We start from the raw sequence: 23,796 nt of genomic DNA, 5'->3' as shown, positions 1-23,796 counted from the left end.
GTAGCTATGCCTAGAGTAAGAGGACAGGGCAGGAAACCCTCCTCAGTGGGGCAGAAGGCATGGACACAGGGAGGGGTGAGGAGCTAGGGCCGTCAATGCAACCTCAGTGCCATGCGTGTCCAGGTATGGCTCTGAAACAGAGCACCCCGCATTGAGCTTTCTTCTACTAAACCCAGAATACTTTGCCTAAACCAGAAAGCTAGGGTCCTGCCATCCTGATTTGTATTCAGTTGAAAGAGACATTTCTTCACTTACTACTTAGAAGAAATGCTCTCCACCTCTAAAACGATCAGAAATGATCTCTCTGATAGAGAAATGCACTCCCCAGGCTTGGGCTGTGCTGTAGATCACAGGCAACCGATTTAATCTGCTTAATTATATGATTCAATCAGAAGTTAGCTTAATTATTTTCTTGCTTCTCACCTCTTTTGAATCCATTCTGGAAACTGATTATGTCTTTAACACCAGCCCAGAGATAAGCATTTCAATTGGGAAATGTAATTAGCCAAGGAAAATGAATGTGGGCTCTGCCTTTTGTCAGAGCACCATTAAAACCCAACTCTGGTCAATACCAGTGTGCTGTGAAGACAAAGGGCACAATTTGCTTCTCTCGTGACTGGAGAGGAAGGCCCGGCAGGAAGTAAGGAATTTGGCATCTTGGGATCTTAGAGAAAGAGGCTCATTCATTCATTCATCCATGAGGCATTTCCAAGACAGTTCTAGGCTGATGCCAGAGATGCAAAGGTAAATTGGCCATGTCCCTTGACCCTGAAGAGTCCTCCTCCTAAAGGAAAAGACTCATGTGCGACTGTGAGACACAAAGTGCTGGAAATACAAAGGAATGAGCCGCAGACTCTGGACCTTCACAGAGCAGGTGACATCCAGCTGGGCCTTGAAGGATGAACCGGAGCTCCTTGGGCAGAGAAGAGCAGAATCACATTCTAGGTGGAGAGCACAGCACGTGCAAGAGTGTGGTGGTGTGAGAGCATCGGAGCCGTTGTAGAGGCAGGTTAGAGTGAGGCTGCCCAGGGCCTCCTAGGCCATCCTTCCGCCTCCCAGAGCACAGGTATGCAGTGTGTCCTTGGACCATCCCACCTTACCTTCCAGTACCCCTCTCTCCCTCCTGATCCTCCTTCTCCACCCCACTTTGCCTCTTAGAAAGAGTTCTAGGAGGATTCTCCTAAAGTGTTTAACAGAAGTTTAAGATCTATGACTTTTGAGGGAGACTGAACAACCTGAAAGCTGGAGGCTGGATTCATGGCCATTAGGAACAACAGACGTGTCCTCTGGAGCTGAAGAAGAGGTGGGTGGGGAAGGGAGGACATTCTGGGCAGAAGGTACAGCCTAGGCAAAGGTTTGGTGGGACAATGTGCTGAATTGAGTGTGGCTATAGCATGAAAGGAAGGGTGGCTAATGAGCTGCCCAGGTGGGCAGGGGCTACATCGCAAAGGGCCTTTTGAAGAGTAATTGGAGACCAGCTCCTAGGCCTTGGCGTCTATGATGGGGGGACTGCAGACATGGGGGCATCGCTACCACTGCTTGGGCTGTAGCTGCTGCTTCAGCCCCTCTCTCTCAAGCCTTCACTATTTCAAAAACTGTACATACTCAGAGCAGTGGTCACTGATTTGCTTGGATCTCTGCCTGAGACTGAAGGCTGTCTGGAATGCAGTGGGATCGAGTGGTTACCTGACCAGGTGGCTCCTGCACCTGGGAGAGGGAGAGAGGACCCCCTGCTGCCAGGGCCAAGGAAAGAGGAGCCACCACAGCTTTGCCCACCTGGCTCCTATTCACCTTAACCCTCAGCCATCCTTACAAAGAAGAATCCAGCTAAGTGAGACCATGAACTAACAGAAGTTGCAGGCCCCACCTCACTCTGATATCCACACCCAGCTGTCTACCAGGTCCCACCCCATCTGATCCATGCACACTCAAGTTTTTAATGAAGTGATGACCAAAATGTGTGCAATTTTATATGCTGCTCTTTTGCTTGATAGGATCTGGTAACCTCTTTCCCTGCTCAGGTGGCAACTTTCTTGCCAGTGAGGCAACTGGTGTAGGGAGAGCAATCACCAACACTGTAGACATTAAGGCTATGGTTATTGCTTACTTGCTGTGTGACCTTGGACAAGTTGCTTAACCTCTCTGAGCCTCCATTATGTTACCTGGAAATGTAGATAATATAGCCTCTGCTGAAGAGTTGACAAAATGCTTGGTTTAATGCTTGGTATGTAGGGCCTTCTAAACAATTATTATGGGATGTTTATAGGATGCAGCTCATATTACTGCCTAGTGCACTAGCTGAGTGACCTTGATAAACAATCATTTAATCTCCAGGAGCCTCAGTGGAATGAGTGTATTGGCACTCCTTGGGGTGAGGGTAAGGATCAAACAGGTTCATTACTGTGTGAAAAGACCATGGAAATCATTGCTTTTTCTCTTCCTTGTTGTTGTGTCTTCTCTCTCTCCACAGAGCCTTGTTCAGGGTGCTGATGGTTTTTATTCTGTCAGGTGATTTGAGAGCTCATTACACACCCCTAAAGCTGGCAAGTGGGCAGTGGGCAGCAGTGAGAGAGTGGGAAGTGGAGAAAGCCAGTGTCTACACCAGCCTGCCTGAGAACGAGGCTGCAGGGCCATGTGTACAGGATGAGGAGGCCCTGCTCCTGACTCCAGGCTCCAGAGGCAGGGGGCTGGGACATCCTCCATCCCTACTTCAAGCTATGGGAGAGGAAACCCCTCAGTGAAAGGGGTCCTCTTAAAGTTGTCATTGGCCAGATCCAGCTCAGGACATCACATACTGCTCAGGCCTTCCTCCTATCTTCCTTTAGGGTCTCAGCATCATTCCTGGGCTGGGAGTGCAGGATTGCTTAGGAGTTGGGTGCAGGGTGAGCCTTGGCCACCAGTGCGATTCCTCATCCTGAGTCACTGCTCCATGCTGACTGGCTGGCAGAACGCTCAACCGCACAAGGCTTTCAAATCTCCAAAAACAGCAAGTGTGTCTGAGCACAGAGCCTGGCTGGAGGCCCCCAGAGCAGGAGGGTGTGGGCTGTGCAGAGACATGACAAGTTTTTGATAACAGTGTCTACCTGAAATGTCTCAAAAACCAGACGTGCATCTTCCTGGCATGGCATGCAATTTCCTGTTAATGAATTGTGAGAGGTTGGAACAAGTTATCAGGGAGGCTGGGCCAACTCCTTCCCAGGAGGAGCCACCAGGAGACTGAAGCCAGGCCCCAGCCCCTACCCCTAGGGGCGTCAGCTGTGTGGGGAACATTTCTGCCAAAGGGAAGAACTAAAGCCTGGAGTGAGGGTCTCCATCCTGGGTCAGGATCTGCTGGTATATCTTGACCCCTTGCCTGGAGCTTCTCCAAGCCCTTGGCCGCACTCCCCCTGCCTCAGCAGGGACTTTACAAGGTCTTCTCTCCTTCAGGCTCTCGGAAAGGCTGAAGCCATAACGCCAGCAATGAATGGCATCTCTGTAGCACTTCCCTGCTTACAAAGCATCACTCATATTTGTCGTCTTACTAGCCCTTCACAACAATCTGCATTAGAGAAACTGAGACTCAGAAAGGCAAAATAACATGCCCAAGGTCATTCTGTGTAATGGGTGTATTTATTTAAGGCAATCCTAGCTGCTGTAACAGATAAACCCAGAGATCTCAGTGGATTGAGAATAGACATTTGTTTCTTGCTCACGTAAAGTCAAATTGATGGAAGTGGGAGGAAGCTCTGCTGGTCATGGTCACTCAGGGACCCAGGGTGATGGAGGCTCCATCCTCTTCAGATTGTGACTCCCAAGGTTGCCTCAGCCTTGGAGGATCCCATGGAGGGGTTTCATGAGCCAGGCCTCAATGTGGTGTACGTAACATGCCCACATTCCCCTGGCTAGAACTTGGTCAACAGGCCCCACCTAAATGCAAGGGGGTGAGAAATGCAGTTCCCACAACTGACTGGGCAGTAGTTTCCCCACAGTGGCTCTACCCTAAGAAAGGGGAGCATGACCTTTGCTGGGCATAGTAGAGAGTGTTTTCCTTAAACAAAGACTGGGGACCCTGGATCAGAGTTTGATGGGAGGTAGTCACTTAGGAGTCAAGTGGCCAACATGGACTGAGACCCAGAAGAAGACACAGGATGTTCCTGACCCTTTGAAGAGCCTGGATCACACAAACTGTCCTAGTCTTCTCCACCACCACTCCACTGCCCCTTAGTTAACTTCTAATCCACACAGATGCTCACAGGCCTGGCCCGGCTAACATACCTCCATGGCTCCCCATGGCCCTCTCAGTAAAGTCCAGGCTCCTCAGCCTGGCATTCACTGACCTTCACAGGAGAACCCCCAACTTAGCTTGCAGTGTGCCTCCTCTGTTCCCCTCCCCACATACCCTGTGCTCCTTCCTGACCAACCTCTCACCTCCAGGACTTTGCACGTGCCATATTCTGCCTGGAATGTCCTTCCTCCAACTCTCCACCCTGTAGACTCCTCCTTGTCCTTCCTGATCCAAATCAGAGGTCATCTGTGAGGCTTCCTTCAGCAGAGTTAGCTGCTTAGCAAGCATTGACTGAGAGCTCAGTGTATACCAGGCACTATGTGAAAGGCTTTAAGGAATGAACTCATTCATAACCTCCCAAGCCTATGAGCATCCCATTTTATAGATGAGGAACCCAAGTCTCTGAGAGATTCAGAAACTTGTGTGAGGTCACACAGTTAGTGGGGGGCAAAGACAAATTCCAAACCCAGGTCTGTATGCTCACAGCTGAGACTTAACCCCTGGGTAAACTTCACCTTTTATTAGCACCTGTCACATTTCATCATAATTATTCGCTTACTTAATAGTTTGCTCTGAATTTTCTGTCTTTCTGAAAAAGCCACTGCAGGCTCCCCGAGGGCAGAAGTCATGGCTGATCCATCCTGGAACTTCCCTCAACATTGTCCTCGCTGTGCCACCACTCCAAGGCCTGGGTGGTGACTTTCTCTCAAGTAAACCCCTTGCACCCTCCAAGAACCAGAACCAGAAATTCCTCAGATTATCATCTGTCATAATCCTCTCCCTGCTTGCCTGTCAGTTTTTGAAAGTTAACCTGAAACCATTTGAAAATGATCTGAGAGGCATAGCCCAGCCTTCTCCATGCATGATTAAGTACAATGGCTTTTTAATGATTTGAGCTGTGCCTTCCATGGATTGACAAAAATGGATTACCATATATTTCTGAAAACTGTGCCACTGAAATCAGATTTTTTTTTTTCATATTCTCCAGCATCCTTGCAAACCTTTGCTGAGAATGACAGATACTCGGCTTTAATTGTTTAGTGAGGGTGGCGCCTCCCGAGTTCCGAGAACTGCTCTCGCCGGGAAAGCCTTGAAAGGCTCCTGGGGTTCGATCTTTAGGAAATTGAACTGTGTGTTTTCTCTGAAGCAGAGAGAGCTGTCTTCTGGGCCGTGGCACGTTTGCTGCATTTGTGAATTGCTTTGGCCCTCAGATCTAAAACAGAGGCAGTTCTCACCCAGGAAGCATGCTCAGGGCTATCACGCCAAGGATGAGGAATGGGTGGACATGGGCAACTGGGGTGAGGGGCCTCTCCCTGTTCAACCCATGCGCAGAATCTTTCCCTCCTGATCCCTCTTTCTGCCAGACTCTGTGCCTCATCCAAGCTGCCTGCACCTTCAAAGGCGATGTTATTAGTCCCTTTTGACAGATGCAGACTCATGGCTCAGAGAGGTTAAGTAATTTGGTTGTAGCCACACAGCTAGCGTGCAGAGCCAAAGCTCAGACATGTTGGCTAGAAGCCTATGCTTTTTCCACTGTCATTGTTGCCTCTAAAAAAGAAAAAAAATCAAATGAAAAGCAACCCAGAGGCACTTCCTGCAGGCCATCTACATTTAAAGGGAAAAAAACCCTCCCTGTACACACTAGTGCAGTTTCTCTAGTGATGTGCATTGTCTGACACTATCCCCATTTCACAGATAAGGATGTTGAGGCTTACATGGTAACCAGAGGTAACCAAAGGTCACCCAGCTAGGAATAACAAGGTAGGATTTGATTCTACATCTATCTGACTTCAAAAATAAATTCCTCAGTCCATCCTTTGTAGGAAATAAAAATCTGCCCAGAGACCCTCCATCTCAGTTAGACGGTCAACACAGGTAGGTCTGCCAATGGGAATCCTGCATTATTTTCTGTGTAAAATGCATGCAAGTGTCCTTTCAGTTAAGGAGAGGGCTGTGGGGATGCTGGAAGGGGCCTTTGGATTAAAGAAAAGAAAGGTCCCTGGTCTATAGAGGAGAGTGAGCTGGCCCCCTCCTCTTCCCTGGATACTGAGAGTGAATCAGGTGGGGAGATAGGGAGAGGGCCAGCTGGTTTGGCCTCTCCTCATGCTTGCTCTGGCTCCTTCCTCCTTCTCGCAGCTCTGTCTCCAGGTTAATTCTGTATATATTTACTCAGACTTTACTCAGCAGCCAACATCATAGATGGTTCCAAGATGAATGTGGCAGAGTATCTGCCTTCCAGAGCTCCTGCCGTCAGAGAGACAGACCAACAGGGACCTCCTGTGAGTCATTCTGGCCAGGTGATCATCAGTGAGACCCAGAATGGTGCAGGGAGGAAGCATCACTCCCTCGAGGGGATCCAGGAAGGTTTCGTGGAGGCTGAGCATCATGGGCGGGGCTCCCGCAAGAAAAGGCACCAGCTCCTCTCACACTGGCAATACCTGCTACAGAGGGGCACTGCTCCAGCCCCCAGGTGGGAGGTGCTGCCAGGCCCTAAGGAAATGGCTGGGGGTCTTGTGGTTGTGGGCACCTCCCTGAAACCCTCTTGGATCCTTTGAACCTGGCCAAGTTCCCAGAAATTGCATAGGAACAAAATGGCACAGCAGTGAAATGCAGAGCCTCTGAAGAAGCCAACCTGAGTCGAATCCTGGTTCACCCATCCATCAACCTTGGGAGATTTATATTACCTCTCAGCCTTATTTTCCTCATCTGGAAAACAGCAACACAAGTTGCACCCTCTGCATAGGGCTGTTGGGAGGTTTTTTAAAGACATGCCTCCATCTGCCTCCGCACAGACTCAATTGAGACTGGCCGTGCAGCAGCTGCTGCGTCCACTGTGTGATCTCTAACCCTCAGGATGGTTCTGCAGGGCGGAGGCATGGCTGTCGGCATTGTACAGATGAGGAAACTGAGGCAGCTAGTGTGTGTGGCTCCAGGGCTCAGCCCTTTCTGCTGACCCATTCCCTGAAACTCAGCCATCCGTGAAGGAAGGACCCTCTGCTGGAGTGCAGCTCTGTACCAGGCTCTCCCAGCACTGTCTCTGCCATCTCTTTCTGTTTCTTGGGGTGAATAGGGCCTCTTTGATTTCTTTTCTTTTCCCCTTTCTAATAATCATCTTTCATCTTGTTACCAGAGCCACACATCTGCTCCTCTTGGCTCTGGTCCACAGGCTGTGTTTGCCATGATCAATGCATAGCTCTGTGTGGCCACCGTGCATGCCCAAGATGACATTGTGACCCTGCATCCATGGGCCTGGGCAGCCCTGGCGCCTGCAGAGAGCAGCTGGAGGCTCCTCCAACAGGGCTGAAGTGAGGAGACTGGCTGATATTGCCCTGTGCTCCAGGTTAATTCTTGCCCCTAGACTGGTAAACAGTTACCTCCCTGCAAGGTGAAGCGTCTCCAGCTGCCTTCAAAGGATCTTAAAGCTCAGGTCCAGGTGCTCCCTGCTTCCCTCCTACCCATCCTAAGTGACTAGTGGGCACTCACCAACCAGGATGGATAGCTCCCTGAGTTACTCTACATGGGGTGCCGACTAGGTCCGCCTCCAGACCACTCTTCACACAGCAGCTAGAGTATCACTTTATGTATTTTTTTATTTTATTTATTTTTTGTGGGGGGAGGTAATTAGGTCTATTTATGTGTTTATTTTTAGAGGAGGTACTGGGGATTGAACCCAGGACCTTGTGCATGCTAAGCATGTGCTCTAGTGCTTAAACTAACTCCTCACCCCACTAGAGTGTCACTTTAACACGCCAGGCAGATTGGGTCCCTAAGCCATTTACACGAGCCTCCCTGAGCCCCCAAGGCCCTATGTGATCTGGCCACCCACCTCACCACCCACTATGTTCCCTCCCTTTCTCACCACCCCACACTTCCCCTCTGCTCCACAAACATGCCTCAGCACAAATGCTGCCCCCTCCTGACCACGCTTCTGCTCTTGTTCCCTTTGTCACACACATTCCCTTGTAACTAGACATCATCTGTGCGATACCTGGTTGGTGTCTTTCTCTCCCACCAGATCTTCAGCTCATTGAGGATGGGGACCAGGACTGTCCGTTCCCCACTGTGCAGAACCAGGCACATCCTGAGCACTCAAAAAAATGTTTTTGGGTGAAGGAATAAATCTTGAGCAAGTAACTTAATGCCTTGAAGTTTCCATCTTCATCTGTAACGAGGGACGACGATAGAGTCGTCATGAGGTTCAAAAAAGATAAGTGTAAACATATAAGACAGCGCCCGGCACAAAGCAAGTGCTCAGTCAGCACTATCTACAATTGTTCTTGCTAACCTCTGTGGTTGGCATTTAGGAGAATTCCACGTTCCACCAGTGAACCTTGGTGGAGTATCTGCTCTGGGCCAGGATCTCAGACCATCATGCAGTTGGTCTTTGTACCCTCACTCCTCACACTGCATAGAAACAGCCTCTGGAGAGGGCTACTGGCTCTCAGGAGGCTTCCTCGTCTAGGTAGGAGGCAGTGGGTGGACAGCATCATTCAGTAGATCCTGACAGTGCCTTGATTCTGCAGGGACTAAGCCCACTTCAATTAACCAGGCTTAGATTCAGCCCTGAAGACACTTACTGCCTGGGAGGGGCTTGAGAAAAAGACACAGATGACACAGATTACTATAATGAAAGTTGAAAAACAATTCTTTTTTTTTTCTTTTAATTGAAGTATAGTCAATTTACAATGTGTTAATTTCTGGTCTACAGCATAGTAATTCATTTATATATGTATAAATATGAATATTAAATATAAAAATATATTTCTTTTCATATTCTTTTTTATTATAGACCAATACAAGGTATTGAATATAGTTCCCTGTGCTATACAGTTGGGCCTTGTTGTTTATCTATTTTATATATAGTAGTTAGTATCTACAAACCCCAAACTCCCAATTTATCCCTCCCCATCTCTCTTCTCCCCTGGTAACGATAAGTTTGTTTTCTGTATCTGTCTCTATTTTGTAAATAAGTTCATTTGTGTCTCTTTTTTCTTTTTTAGATTCCACATATAAGTGATAGCATATGCTATTTGTCTTTCTCTGTCTGACTTACTTGACTTAGAATGATGATCTCTATGTCTTCCCATGTTGCTGCAAATGGCATTATGTTATTCTTTTTTATAGCTAAGCAGTATTCCATTGTATGTATATATACCACAACTGGAAAAGCATTTCTTTTAATAAAAGTTCAGAGGAGGAAGACCTCAGGTCCAGGTGGGCAATCAGGGATGTCTTCATGGAGGAAGCAGCATTTTCTCCAGGACTTAAAGTAGACATTAAGTTTGGACATTTGTGAGATATTTTGGGTTAGAGCAGAGCCTTCTAAGTAGAGGGAACAGCTTAAGTAAAGGCCTGGAAGATAAGAAAAAATGGACCTCATAGACTCCATGGTCTAGCTAGAGAATGGAGACCATGATTAGACTATTAAGAAATAGCACTGGAAGGGCATTAATCAGTCAGCTATTTCCAAAACAATGCTATGTAACAAGTCACTCCACAGTGAGTGGCAGACAACAGTGAGCATTTATTTCTTGTTCATGTGGCTGCAGATAGGCTGGGATTTGGTTTATCTAGGCTGTGCCCAGCTGGTCCAGGTCTGCCCCACCGTCTCTCATCCTCCATGCACCACTGGCTGTATGAGATTTGTTCTTCTCATGGTGAAAGGTGGGCAAGCAGGAGGGAAAACCCAACCATGCAAGCTTATTTCAAACCTTTTTTCAAGTCACATCCACTAATCTCATTGGTCAGTGTTGTGGCCAAGCCTAAAGTTAGAGCCAAGTTTAATTCCCTACCCACCATGAGGCCAAAGCAAGTTACATAGACAGACCAAGGTTGATGGGAAAGGGATGTTTACCCCTCCCATGAAGGTGGAGGGACAGTGCTGAGCAATCCTCTAATTTGCAGGTAGAAGCCAGAGTATGGAGGGACTCTGGGTCCGCCCTCAGGAGCTGCCCAGAGCAGCAGTGGGGCTTAGTTCTCTTGAGGTGAGCAGCCAGGGCTCCAAATTTTACTCTTCTTCCTGTTGAGGCAAGAAGTGTGTTAAAAATGCCAGAGTGCCTGCCCAGCTCGGTCCTGCCTTCCTGAGAGCTTAACCTCCTGCCTGCCTGGCACAAAGGCCAGGCCGTGGAGATGCAAGGCATCCTAGTTTTGCCTTCCTTTGCTGGAATTGAGCCTTATGACAACAGCCCCGTGCATTGAGTACCTCCTGTGTGCTGGGTGTATCAAATTCTCTTGTACTGTGTGCCTGCTGAGTACCCTTTGTATACATTCATCTGAACTGGCCATACCCTTCTAAAAAGGAGACCCCATTGTCCCATTTTTCTGAGGCCCAGAGAGGTCAGTTCAGTTGCCCAAGATCACATAGCTGGGAAGGGACGAAGCTGAGATAAAACAAAGCCTATAAGGTCACATGGTCTGGAAGGTGGTGTCTGGTTACAGCTCTGCCCTGAGCCACTGAGCTACTGTGACTTTGGAGCATCCTGGGCTCAAATTTCTGCACCTGCCTTTTCTTCTCTCAGAGATGTTCTGAGATAAAAGCAGTTCAGAGCTCGCTCCATAGCACTGACAGAGGGAATTTTTTGAATACCAGTTTCCAGGTCAGACAACACCCCCAGCTCTTATTTAAAAACAAACAAACATTAACATTTTTAAGTGTACCTGTTTTCCAATGAGGAACGCTGTACAGTAGACTGCTTCAGTGAACTGCGTCTGGCTGTTCGTTGCAGTGAACCTCATCCAGCAGTCGGCCATGGCAAACACTCTCCAGCCAAGCATGGCATCTGGGAAGGGTGGAGGAAACTGTTAGTTCCACCAGGGCCCTGATGTCTACCACGGGCCATCATGCCCCTCTGACAGTGTTTTCCTTGGGTAGCTGGCTGCTGCTCTGAGTGGTGTGTTTTCTCCAAGGCCAAGAGGGCTTGTAAAATGTTTGGAGATTCCTCAGAAAGCACTGTGGGCATTTCCACCAGCTATTTATTCATTCAACAGCCATTTATTCTTGCCTTCTCAGTGCCTGGCCGAGAGATGGATGCTGGGGCTCCCGAGAAGAGTCAGGTCCAGCCGCTGCCCTCTGGGACTCACAGGCAAAGATATATGAGATAGTGTGAATAGCACTGTGATGGAGGCACCTGCAGCAGAGCAGAGCAGGCTTGCAAAGGAGGGAGTGGTCAGGGCTGCTTGATGGCTCTGAAATATCTTGAGAGAAGACACCATGCTCTTGTGTCAGCAGACACCCCAGGGTGTTTGGCAAGCTGATAATGACCTGCTCTGGGTAGAGCATCACAGGCAAAGAGAGCAGGAGAGAAGTGAGGCTGAAGAGGTTGCCCAGGCCTGGACCACAGGCATGCTGCATGCTGTGCCCAGGACTTGAACTTGAAGAACAGGGGACATTGAGAGCTTATTTAAAGGGCAGTGACATGGTCAGATCTGATCATCTTTTATTTATCAACCTCCAGTAAGAGCATTTTGTTCAGTTCCAGGAATAGTTCCTAAAAAATATTGTTAGTCCTTCAGAGGCTCCAAGAAACCTTTGTCTGGAAACAGCCTCTGAACACAACTTTATGTGACCCAGGAAATAACTATCATGGGAAGATTCAAGGAAAATATTCCTACTGGAGAAAACAAACAAACAAACAAACAAAACCCAGGCCTGATAGAAATGGAAAGGTCCTAATCCCTAAAAAGATTTCATGCAGCCAGAAGACCTCACCAGGCAAGATGATGTGGTTTTAAACAATGTACTTTGGAGTGGTGGGTGTATCACTTTAATTAATCTTCATAGAAATCGATGTGGCAGAACATCCCAGCTGCTAGTGCTGCATAACAAATTACTCCAAAACCGAATGGCTTAAAACAATTATTTTATTATGCTCACATATCCAGTGGGCTAGGAATTTAGAATGGGCACAGTGGGGACAGCCTATCTATCTCCTAGCACAGTGTATGGGCGCTCAGCTAAGAAGGCTGAAGACTAAGGGTGACTTAACAGCTGGACCCATCATTTACATGTCTGGAATTGATGCTGACTATTGGCTGGAACCTCAGATGGGCTGTCAGTCAGAAAACATATGTATGTATTCTCCATGTGTTCTCTCCATTACCTTGGGCTTCCCCACAGTATGGTAGCTGGCCCAAAGAGCCAGCATTCCAAGAGACAAGAAGTGAAAACAAAGGGTGAGGGCATAGCTCAAGTGGTAGAGTGCATACTTGGCATGCACAAGGTCCTGGGTTCAATCCCCAGCACCTCCTCTAAAAATAATAATTACCTCCCCCTTCCAAAAAAAAAAAAGTAGAAACTGACAGTTTCTTAAGTCTAGACTTGGAAACTAGCACATCATCCTTTCTGCTTTATTCTGTTGTTCCAGGTAGTCAGAAATTTTCACCCTGGTTCAATGAGAGGACCTGTGGAAAGAGGTCCTCTTGTGGGATGGGAAATCCTGTGGCACTCATCTTTGGGAACTGTAATTTGCCACACAGCCACATTGGTTCTTTGGGAACAGAGAAGACATTTGTGTTGTTTCTTAACAGATTAGAAAAAGTTTCTGTGGATTATATCATCAGATTAAATGCAACCATTAGTACATGGCTCTGAGGATACTGCAGTAATAGACCACACCTTGGGTGATTATTCTCCTCCTAAATATTCTTCCCGGAGTTGATGTTGCCCAGCCCGATCCATTTCTCTTTGCTAATATAATGTCATAGAAAAACCTCATCATCATTAATATGGCAGAGTCAGGAAAGGGAATACAAACCACAGTCCAGCAGGGCAGGGTGGTTCCTGGCCTGGCAGCCCCCAGGGGAAGTGGTTATGAGAGCCCGGGGTCTGTTCACCCTGTAGAGACCAACAGATAGCTCTGTGCAGGGCAGTGGTGTGGACACACTCAGCCTACCCTGGCCAGTCTGGCCACAGCCTGGTGAGAGGGTGTCTCTGTCTATTAGCACCATCCCCTGGAGCAGACAGTTAAGCTGCCTTGGACGTGGTCACTGCAGAGGCCTGTGTGGTAGATTTAGTCTGTTCAACTAAAACACTGACCTTTATTGCTTCTGGGTGCCAGACTGGAGCCAGGCCCTGAAAAATGTCAATGAGCCACAGCTCCCTCGAAGCCCTCTCCATCCAGGAAGATGGGGCCCTTTACTCCCAAATACTTATCAAGCACCTGTGATGGGCAGGAAGGTGTTCGAGGCAGTGGAGGATAGAGGATAGCGGTATACAGAACAGTGCTCACCCTCCAGGAGGTTATGCTCCATCAGGGGAGGACAATAAACAGAAGCAGATCCATGTGTGATGTTGTGAGGGATAAAGGTGCTGAGGAAATAAAGAGGGAAAGGGATGAGTGATGGGGTTGCTCTTACAGCAGAGCAAGCACAAGTGCCAAGGCCAAGGCTCTAAGGCTTGAAGGGCTCCAGGAGCATGGAGCAGCAGGAATGGAGGGAGAGCATCTGGGCAAGGGGAAAGGAAGCCAAGGCCAGATCACAGCCTCTGAGTAAGAGAGGAGCCCTGGAGGGTTTTGAGCAGAGGAGTGGCATGATATGACTTCCATTTCTGAAGGTGGTAACCTGGAGGAGGTGATGAGTGGGCGGAGGCTGGAACTGTTGTGCAGATAGAGCTAGCAGGATTTGCTTCGGGACCAGATGTGGGGGTGAGAGATGGCAGAGTCAAGGGCTTGGGGCCACAGCTCCTGGGAGGTGGAGGTTGGCATTAACCAAGGAGAGAAGACTGTGGGAGAACACGTTTGGAGGAAAGAACAGGATTTGCTTTCAGACATGTTAAAGGTGAGATGCCTGTGGACCTCCAAGTGGAAATATGAGTAGGGGGTTGTTGGATAATGAGTCTGGGCTTTGAGGTCAAGGTTCTGGCTGGAAATTTTAATCTGGGAATCGTTGGCATGTGGATGGTAGGTGCGCTGGGAGACCAGATTGAATCATGAAGGGAAGGAAGGAGGACAGAGAAGAGTAGAGGCACAAGGACAGAGTCTTCCAAGGCCTGGGGATGAGGAAACCAGTTAAGGAGACTTTGAAGAAACAACCACAGAGTGGGAAGGAGAAGCAAGAGCAAGAGTGACGTCCTAAAGGCCAAGACCCAGCACAGAGCAAGCGTGATGCCAGGGAGTCAGTGCAGGCTCCAGAGACGGGCCAGCCTGGTCTCCTGCCCTCCTGCCTGCCCACCCTCACTTGGCTGCTGTCTCTTGAGCATGGAGATGACTGTGCTGCAGACTGAGCCCCTGCTGTTACAGAGGGCAGGGACAGTAAATTGACAGCACTATTAAGATGAGGTGCACAGGGTAGAAGCACAGAGGGCAGGCCCTGAGGGGCTGGGGAAGATTTCTCAGGGGAGGGTGAGACTTCATGCAGACTGTGGGGTGAGGATCACAATGGCTTCCTGGGCAAGAAGACACTGGGGCGGGCTCTAGACCCCATAGGAGAAGAGATGGGGAAGGCGAATCCTAGCAGAGTTTGAAGAAGAATCACAGAAGTCAGGGCATATGCTGAGGCTGCAGGGAATGGTGAGTGGCCCATTGGGTTTGGGCGCTCTGGCCTTTGTGGCTGCCTAGAGACAAGGCAGGGAAGGGGTGTGAGAGAGGAGATGGGAACCTTGGATCTCAAGGAGCTCACAGTCTAGTTAGGGGGCAAAACAGCCCCCCAGTACAGGGCAGGAATGGAGGTCACCTAAGTGGAAAGCCCAAGAAAGTGCCCTGGGAGCTCTCTGAGCAGGAGGAGGTTGGCTGGGTGCAATTAGGGAAGGCTGCCAGTGGGAGGTGACCTTGAAGAAGTTGTAGGCTTTGTGTATGCCCACATGCACAGAGAAGCTTTCTTGGCCGAGGAAACCACATGTGCAAAGGTTGGGAAGCTGGAGTAGCAGCCCATGTCCAGGAAGCAGAGCTTGATGGGTGATGAGGTTAGCCAGATCCTTTGGAATCAGACCCAAAAGACTTTACTGCCCCCACTTATTGCATGAGTACTGCAAAACCACTGCAGATTCCTGAGCTGAGGAGGGACACAGTGGATCTGGTTTTAGGAAGACTGGTTAAGTGACAATGTACAGAGTGATTTGCAGGGAAAGGGAGGGGTCCTGGTAGTAGGTAGAACGTTATGGACACAAACACTCAGGTCAGGGGTGAGAAGGCCTCAGCAGCAGCAGACACAGGTGAGACCCATGTAACTCTTGTCCTTTAAGTTGGGCCAAGGTTTTTTGCAAGCTGTGTCTCGTGCCCACGCTGCCCTGCAGGGTGGTGAGAGGCCATTAATGCAGGAACATCACAAGGCCTCAGTGACCCCAGAAGACTTCGTAGAGGGGCTGCCCAGGGCCAGTCAGGGACAAGGAGGGCCACACTTCTGTTTACTGGGGAAGCTCACATATACCCAGCATCATACCAGCTCCTTTCCATCTGCTCCATGTAACCCTCCCAACAGCCTTATGAGGTAAGTCCTCCACATTTTGCAGATGAGAGAAATGAGGCTTAGGGAGGTACAGTGTCTGCCTTAGCACACAACTAGTACATAATGGAGCTAGGATTTGAACCTGCATCTCCCCGGCCAGGCCAGTGTTTCAAGGTGAGCTAAGGGCCCCAGAAATAAGAACAATAAACTGATTTGTCCAGCACTTACTCTGTGCCAGGCATGTACAGATATCTTTATCAGATATATTTAGACCGGGCATTATGATACCTTTATCCTAGCTCAAGAACCTTCAGTAGCTCCTCAGTACCCCATTTTACAGATGAGAACTTTGACACTTACAGCAGTTGTGTTGCTGGCCCAAGCTTGGATTTGAACCCAGAGCTGTGTTCTTTTAACACACCTCACTGCCTCCTGCCCTGGCAGGAAGGGGAACAGGGCAGGAGTCCTTTCTGAACAGCTAGGATTCAGAGCAAGATCTGGGAGAGTGGGCCACTGGGGAATCTGCCCCAGGTCCAGGTCCAGGGAAGCTTCCAAGCTGGTTGCCTGACTATTTGTGCCCCACCAGCTCTTTACATATAAATCATCGTGGGCCTGTTTACTGAATGGGCAGGTGTCTTGTCCCCTGGGGAGCCACCCAGGCCGGCTGCAGGTGCAGACAGAGCTGAATTTGGGATAGGGCCTTCTCTCCTGCCCGGCCTGGCCGCTGGGCAACCTCTGGCCTGAAATGAGAAGTGTTCCAATAAGTGCCTTGCTGGCCTGCAGCCCAGCTGTGCGGTAGGTGCAGGCGGGGGTGAGAGAGCAACAGAGAGGAGGACTCAGGAACCCGAGAGCAGGGGCAGAACCTTGCCAACAAATCTCTTAGTGAGCTGCCTTCTCAGCTGGCTGCCTCGGGAGTGTATGGGAAGGACAGCTGGTCACGAGAAGCCCTGGCTGCCCTCCAAGCAGCCCAGGCCCTGGGGCCTCTGGGCTCAGGGTCGGCCCAGGAGAAGGAGGGCCCATGGGGTGAAAACACCAGTCAGCCCAGGGCAGGATTCAGAAATCAGGTACTCTGGGCCATCTCTCCCTTGGCCTTGAAGGACACATAGTTGGGCTTCCCTTCTCTTCACTGGTCAGAGCGGTCTCCCGCCCCCGTCGGGGAGGGGGCTTAGCAGGCCGACTGGAAAATGTTTCACAGGGGACTGAGAGGCCCCTCTCCTTGTGGAAAACACATCACACCAGGCCCGGGCTGGGGCTCCACTCTTCCCTTGGTCTAATCTTGGGTAGGACCTCTCTGAGAGGGAAATCTCTCAAATTTAGGGGTGAGGCAGTGGGATCTCAAAAACCCCTCCAGGCCCTTAAGAAGTCAGGTTTGAGGCCCTGTGGTTAACAGGAAGGGGCCCAGTCTTCAGATCCAGGAGTGTGGACACTGGGCCAGCGCCTTTTGGCCTGGGCATGTCTCAATACCTCTCTCTCCATCTGTGGCCCATCAGTGTCCCTGGGCCTGAGCACCTCAGGAGGTTAAAGAGTTCCCAGGAGCCGTGTTCAGCCTTGGACACCTACAGGGGAAGCAGCCAGGATAAACCAGGAAAAGATCAACTTTGTTTGTCTTTGAGTGTATTTTCCTACCAATCCTTAAGTGTAGGAGGGGTTGACATTCTGGAAATTCACTTCAACCCAAATGTCCAAGCCATCTCGCGACATGTGACTCTAGATTGGGAAGCCAATGTCCCCTTGCCTTCCCCTCCTTCCACTCTTCCTTACAAACCCTCCCTTCTGGAAATGGTTCTTTAACCCTTTGTCAGACCTTGCTGAGCCTGGAGAAGTGGTTAAGTCTTTGAGTTTCACAAGGATTCTCTGCCTGCAAAGTCAACATAAGTGGGCAGTTAGAGAAGCACTTATTAAGGAGATTAGACGCTGGCTCTGAATGCAGGAGTGCCTGCAAAGCCGTGCTTCAGACTCAAGTGGGGCTCAGCATTTGTCAGCCAGCTCTAGCTTTCCACTAGGGGAGGGCAGAGCCTACAAGTTTCAATGCTTTGAGCCTCTGCAAGAAGCACACGAAGGAAGCGTTATTCCTCTTAAACTACCCTCTGACCCCTAAAGGAAATTGCTGCTGCCGGCAATGACTATAGTTGTAAGGAGTTATGAGAGACATTCATACCTCTTCCAGGAAGCCCTCCAGATAGCACGAGGCACATCTCTTTCTTCCCTCTTTCCTCCTTCACAGTCCTCTATATGCCAGGCTCTGGTTGTCCCATGTAGGCAGGTCTTCTTCGTTACTCGCCCATTCAGCTTGTGGTGTGAAAAACTGCACAATTTGCTCAGCCTTTATTCTCAAGACGAGAGTCTAAGGCCCAGTGGCAGGGGCCAGGCCTTGTTGCTTGTGCTTTTTGTGCTCGGTGGCTTAGAGCAAGAGTGACCACAGAATCTTTGGTATGTACATTTATTTGGTTTCTCTGCCCAAAATGTCTTTCCTTTTTTTTTTAAACAGAAATACATCTCTGGTTATAAAAATAATCCATGAGCGAAAGAAATCAAAGGATACCTATAATCCCAGCACTCAGAGATAACCACTGAATCATGCCTCGCCAGACCTAGTTCTGTTCAGGCTCATTCACAATGGTGTACAGGCGAGAAATTATGCTGTGGGGCTTTGGGTTTGTTTTTTTTTTTTTTCTTTGCAATCTACTTTTTTTTTTTTAAGCTTAACAGATCCCATGGATAACTCCCCAGTTAGCACAGATCTTCCTCACCCATGTGGATGTCTGCATAGTGCATAGTGTCCTATTTTATATTTGAGCCACAATTTGTGTAACTAATCCCCTATTGTTGGACTTGGAGGGTTTTTTCCCCAACTTCTACTCATTATATACAACACTGCAATAAATACCTTCCTGGAATAAATATTTATGACATCTTTTCTCCTCTCTTAGAATAAAATAAGGAATGGAATTGAAGAGTCAGAGGACTGGTACATTTGTTAAGATTTGTAGACCAAATGCCAGTTCACTCACCTGCCCCCCTCCCCAGCACCACAGAAAAGTGGTGAGTGCCTGGCTCGTACTGGTGGTTGACTTGTAGGTAGATATAAGAGCAGATCAAGATCTGGGAAGCAGCTCAGCCCTTGAACTTGGTCTCCCCAATCTGGCACCCATTCTTTGCTGCCCTGAGGAGGAAGCATCCCATGGCAGGATGCTGGGTCCTAGATGTGCCTTCAAAGGCTGGTAGACCTGGAGTCTCCATGGATCATGCCTGGGCCAACCTTAGCCTCAGAGCCTGCCCAGGCATCTAGAGAGGACCTGGGGAATGGTGGCTTGTATGGTTGGGGTGGAAAGGATAAGAATGACCCTGGGTCACACCTTCAATCCTCTGTGCCTGCAGGAGGTCTCAGCGGGGCAACCATCATCGACTCCCTCGACACCCTCCACCTCATGGAGCTGAAGGAGGAGTTCCAGGAGGCCAAGGCTTGGGTAGAAGAGAGCTTCCACCTGAACGTGGTGAGTCAGAAGCCCTGGGTATTAGGACCAGAAAGGGCCCAAGAGGTCATTGACCAACTCCTCCATTGTCTCTAAGACCCAGCTACACAGCAGAGCATTCTCGGAACCAGGGCTCCATGCACTCCATGCTGAGACCAGCTTTAAGGTGGGGGATGTCCCCCCTACCCTGGCCAGCCCATGAATATTTGCCAGCCTGATCTCCCTGGGATGAAAGACAGCCACAGGCGTTCCCTCCTTTCCTTGGGGTGCCAGGCACATTTTGCACACCCAGGAAGCTACTTCTGGGACTGAATCTGTCAGACAAAACAGCAGCATCAGAGAAAGTGATTCTGTGAAGGAGGAAGTGGTTATCTGCTTGGAGCTGCTCTAACCTGGACCTCCCGTTCACCACCATACTGCCATCATGAGATAGGTGAGAGGGGCCGGGGGCCCTCTGGTTTGTGGCCCATGGCCAGGTCTGGGACCCTCTTGGTTTCCAGGCTTGCAGGCATCCCTGATCAGGGACACTAATGTGTATGGATGGTACAAAAGCCTTAAATACCAGATGCCACTCCCACTGATTTCCCAGCCCAGGCTGAAGTAATAGACCCATCCTGGAGGTCTCAGCTAACCATGGAGAGAGGCTGTTTAGATGGTTTGGGGAAGCAAGACGTGGAGACAGATGGGAGCTGGGAGGGGTCACATTAAAATGCACTATAGGGCTCCACCAGTGACAGATCCTGCTGTGACCTGGGACAGCTCCTGCAGCTCATGGCAGAGTTGAGGCCTCTGCCCCTGGAGAGGCCCATGTCAGCACAGAGCAGGGCAGACAGAGAGAGTGGGGAAAGTCTGGAAGAGCAGTGCTCCAGGAGAGCCTCTGGGGAAGTCATTTCACCTTCCTGAACTTGAGTTTCTCCAACCAAAGCACGGAACAGTGGTAGTGCCTAATTCACAGGCTTGTGAGGCTTGACTACTACAGTGGGTTGTAAAAAGCATTTTATAACACAATAAAGTCCGATACAGATGTAAAGTGGTGCTATCATCATTGTGATGATTTTGAGGCTTGTTATGATTTCTGCTAGTCTGTACAGGGTGAGGAAGTTCAGAATCCTCCTGTTTCCTCCTGTATACAATGGGAGAAAGGCAGAGGCAGGAGAAAAAAGGAGTGTCTTCATAGCCCGCCTTGTCCCCTATACAGATGGTAGGTAGAGAGAGGGTCCTAGGCAACTGCCTGAAGGGCCAGGTGGTGGCAGGGCTGGAGAGCTTAGGGACGTTCAGGCCGGGGAGAGGGGGCAAATTAGGAAGAAAGCAAGATGGGGGGGTCTCCATCTCTCTGAGCCTTAACTTTCTCATCTGAAAAATGGGAGTGACGACTTCGCCAAGTACTGTGCAGCATAAGAGAGAATAGCTTTGCAAGTGCTCTGTTAATGGAAGATCTCTCTGAGATAAAAGGATGATCATTGTTGATATTAATAATAAAAGACCATGATGTGGGAAGTGTGCCAAGGGGAGCCCTCATGGGCAGAGGAGTAATAACAGGTACCTTTATGAAGCCATGCCCAGATGGGCAGGTCCTGGGCAGGCATCTCACCTGCCCAATCAGCATCTCATATCTACCCTGCTCCAGATGAAGAAATTCTGGCAGGGAAAAGCTAAATATCTTGCCCGAAGTCCAAAAACCAACTGAGTGGCTCAGGTGGGAAGTTTACCCAGATCTGGTCCTTGACATGATGCACTAATACCCCTGATTTGCAGTCCAGACTTCAGAAAGAAAACAATAATAATTAAGGCAAGTGTGACTGTATTCTACGGGCTACAGAGCTGAGGTTGAGAAACTGCTGGTTTCCTACCAGTAACTGCCTGGCACCCCTCCCTCCCAGCCTTGGCCCTGCCCTTTCTGCCTCAGAACCTCTTCTGAGAAGCTTCCACTTTCCTGTCACCCCAAAGAAAGGTGCCACCATCCTCTTACTAGGCCGAAGGGCTCCCTTGAGGAGGGGAGGTGACCAGACAGGAGGAGAATTTGCCTCTCCTCATGCTAAGCTTCAGCAAGCAGCTCCCCACATGAGTTCTTGAGCTCCTTGGAGAGCAGCCAGGCATAACTTTGCTCCGATGGCCTCTGGCAGGGGCTGGGGAAGAAAGCCAAACCCAGTGTTTATTTGGAACTCTGTAAATGTGCAGTAGCTGCCTGCCAGGCAGGTGCTGATCCCTCTCTCCTTTTGCTCTGAAAACTACTACCAAGGGTAGCCTGGCCCCACTGGGCAAGAGCTTGGAGCCTGGTCCAGGTGTGGCCAGGTCAGCGGGGCAGGGGCAGTGGCAGGTGTGACCTGTCTCAAGGGCCTGGATGCCTCAGGGAGCCCTATAGTCATCTCACCAATGTTCCCCCTGCCCTCCCTGTCTTTCTGCCCCACAGAGCGGAGAAGCATCCTTGTTCGAAGTGAACATCCGGTACATCGGAGGACTCCTCTCAGCCTTCTACCTGACGGGAGAGGAGGTGAGTTTGCCTTTTGAGGCCCCTGGAACATCCAGGCTGGAAAGGGCTTGGGAGAACATCCAACCCCACCCTTTCATTTTATCTATAAAGAAACAGGGATTCAAGAGGATTTGAATCCCACTGCCATGGTACCACCTGCAGATTCTTCCCCCTCTTGTGTCCGATATTTTAATTCTGCTGCCCAGGGGAGCCCACTTGGCTCCCACAGTTGGTAGTAATTCTCTAAGGTCTACCCACCATCTGCACAGCTTCCCATTCTGCACAGCACCCATGATACCTGGGCTCTGTCCCGGCTTGTGTTGCTGCTGGACTGGTTTTCAGAGATGTTGGTTCTCAGGACTGATAAAGCCATGACCGTTGTTTCACTATCTCCACCCCAGGGCCCCTTGGCCTTGGCCTGCTCCACAGCCATCCCATGCCCTCCACTCTGGGCCAGCCACCAGCAAACACCAGCGCCAGGTCTCAAGGGGGCGACAGGGGAGGTGGGCAGCCACTGCTGGCCACTCAGTCCAGGCGAGCCACGTTGGCTTCCAGAAGGAGGGCTGTGAAGTGTGGCAAGAAGGCAGAGCCCTGGACACCAAGTCAAAAAACCTGTGTCTTGTCCCCATACCGCACCTGCCTGTGGCCTTGAGCAGATCCCTTTGCCCACAGCTGGGCCTCAGGTCTCCCCCCAAGGGGTGGTCCTAATCCCCCCGGGGTAAAAGGGCTCTTGTGAAATGGAGCAGGAGGGAAAGGGTTTGGCCCCAGAGCTGGAGGGCTCCAAAGCCCATGTTTTCTGCACTGCAAGAGAATCTTGAGAACCACAGAAACAAGAGACTCTCCATCCCCTTGTGAGCACAGCCTGAGGGTCTGGGGGGAGTCTCCATTACCAGAGGGGCTGCACTGCTCAGCATGATGGCTGCTCTCTCCTCCCAGAGACAAATAGTTATCGTGCCCAGTGCTGATGAGGGAGCTGTGCAGGTGAGGCAAGCAAGTGTCAGAGAAGACCCTCTTCACCTCCCCCGGCCCCTTCTCAGGAGAGAGCCACTCTGCTTCCCTTCAACAGAAAGCAGCCCAGGCCGAAGCCAAGAGTATGGAGGCAACAGGCATGGACTTTATCTCCGGTGCACAGGGCCCGTCTCCATCTAGCCTACTCTCCTCAGCAGAGATTACTGCTTGTACCAATTTGTCCCTGAATAATTGTCATTGGGACCCTGTGAGCCACCCAAGGCGTGAATTTCATTTGAAAACCCCATCACAGGAAGATGACATGGAGCAAAAGAAGGCACTTGCCAGCCTCCTGTCCAGGTGATGGGACATGGGAGTGGAGGTGGGGCAGTGCAGCTCAGAGCTGGCAGGTGTGGGTGTGGGGGCCAGCAATCCTGGAAGAAGCTGGGGACTCCTCAGACCTGACACTTCCTGTCCCTTCCTGTCCCTTCCTCCCTCCTCTGAGGGTGCCTGTGATTCTGAGGACTTGTTTTAAGGCCTCAGCTCCCTAGAAGGGACCATCACCCTGGCTTCTCAGGTGGGGTGTGGTAGGAGCACCTTGTCCAGAGGGCCCAAGGGGAGGCTTACGTGGCTCAGAATCCCCAACCAGCCCTGTCCTCCAGTCACACCTCCCTGACCCCTCTGCCCCAGCACCACCACATGACTAGAGACCCCCGGCCACACCGACAACTGCAGAAACGAGACTTTGAAAAGTGACCAGTGAGGCTTACACAGTCTCTGAGGGCTGTGTTGGTCCACTCCTGATCCTGTGGCCTTTCCACTGTGAGCCTGGCTTCTCGCCCTTGTTCAGCCTGGCCCAGCGTCACTGCTTGTCACCAGGACTCAGCCACACCAGACAGAGGCCTCCTCCTCTCTGTCCTCCATCTCACACGTGGTGGGTGCCTGTGGAGTGGGTCTTTCCCACAAGTGTTTGTGGAATGGATGGTGAAGGAGAGCCTCCACCCCTTACTAGGCTGAGGCCTTTCTTTGCTTCAGAGGGAAACTGCAGGAGGTGAATCCCCTGCTGGCGAGGGCAGCCCTACAGAGACTCAGCTCCCATGAGAATAAGTACCACCACAGCCGCACTGGGTGGCATTTGCACATTTACAGTTACAGTTTACAAAGCACATTTATTTATGTACATCCTCTCATTTGATTTCTGGGAGGCCCCTTTGAAGCAGCCAAGGCACATGTCACTATTCCTTTGTGCAGATGAGGCTCAG

General features: G+C 50.2%; 1 protein-coding gene across 1 annotated transcript in view; it reads left to right on the top strand.

Annotated features, from left to right (window-relative positions):
- Positions 1-23,796, top strand: part of MAN1C1 (mannosidase alpha class 1C member 1) — a 122,039-nt gene that overhangs the window by 69,995 nt on the left and 28,248 nt on the right. Inside the window, exons 3-4 of the mRNA XM_072975087.1 lie at positions 19,022-19,137; positions 21,527-21,607. Of these exons, the coding sequence (XP_072831188.1) occupies positions 19,022-19,137; positions 21,527-21,607 (197 nt within the window). The remainder of the gene's footprint in view (positions 1-19,021; positions 19,138-21,526; positions 21,608-23,796) is intronic.

Source organism: Vicugna pacos, chromosome 13 (genome assembly GCF_048564905.1).
Source record: "Vicugna pacos chromosome 13, VicPac4, whole genome shotgun sequence".
Lineage (NCBI taxonomy): Eukaryota > Metazoa > Chordata > Mammalia > Artiodactyla > Camelidae > Vicugna > Vicugna pacos.
This window is presented reverse-complemented; position numbering and strand designations above follow the sequence as displayed.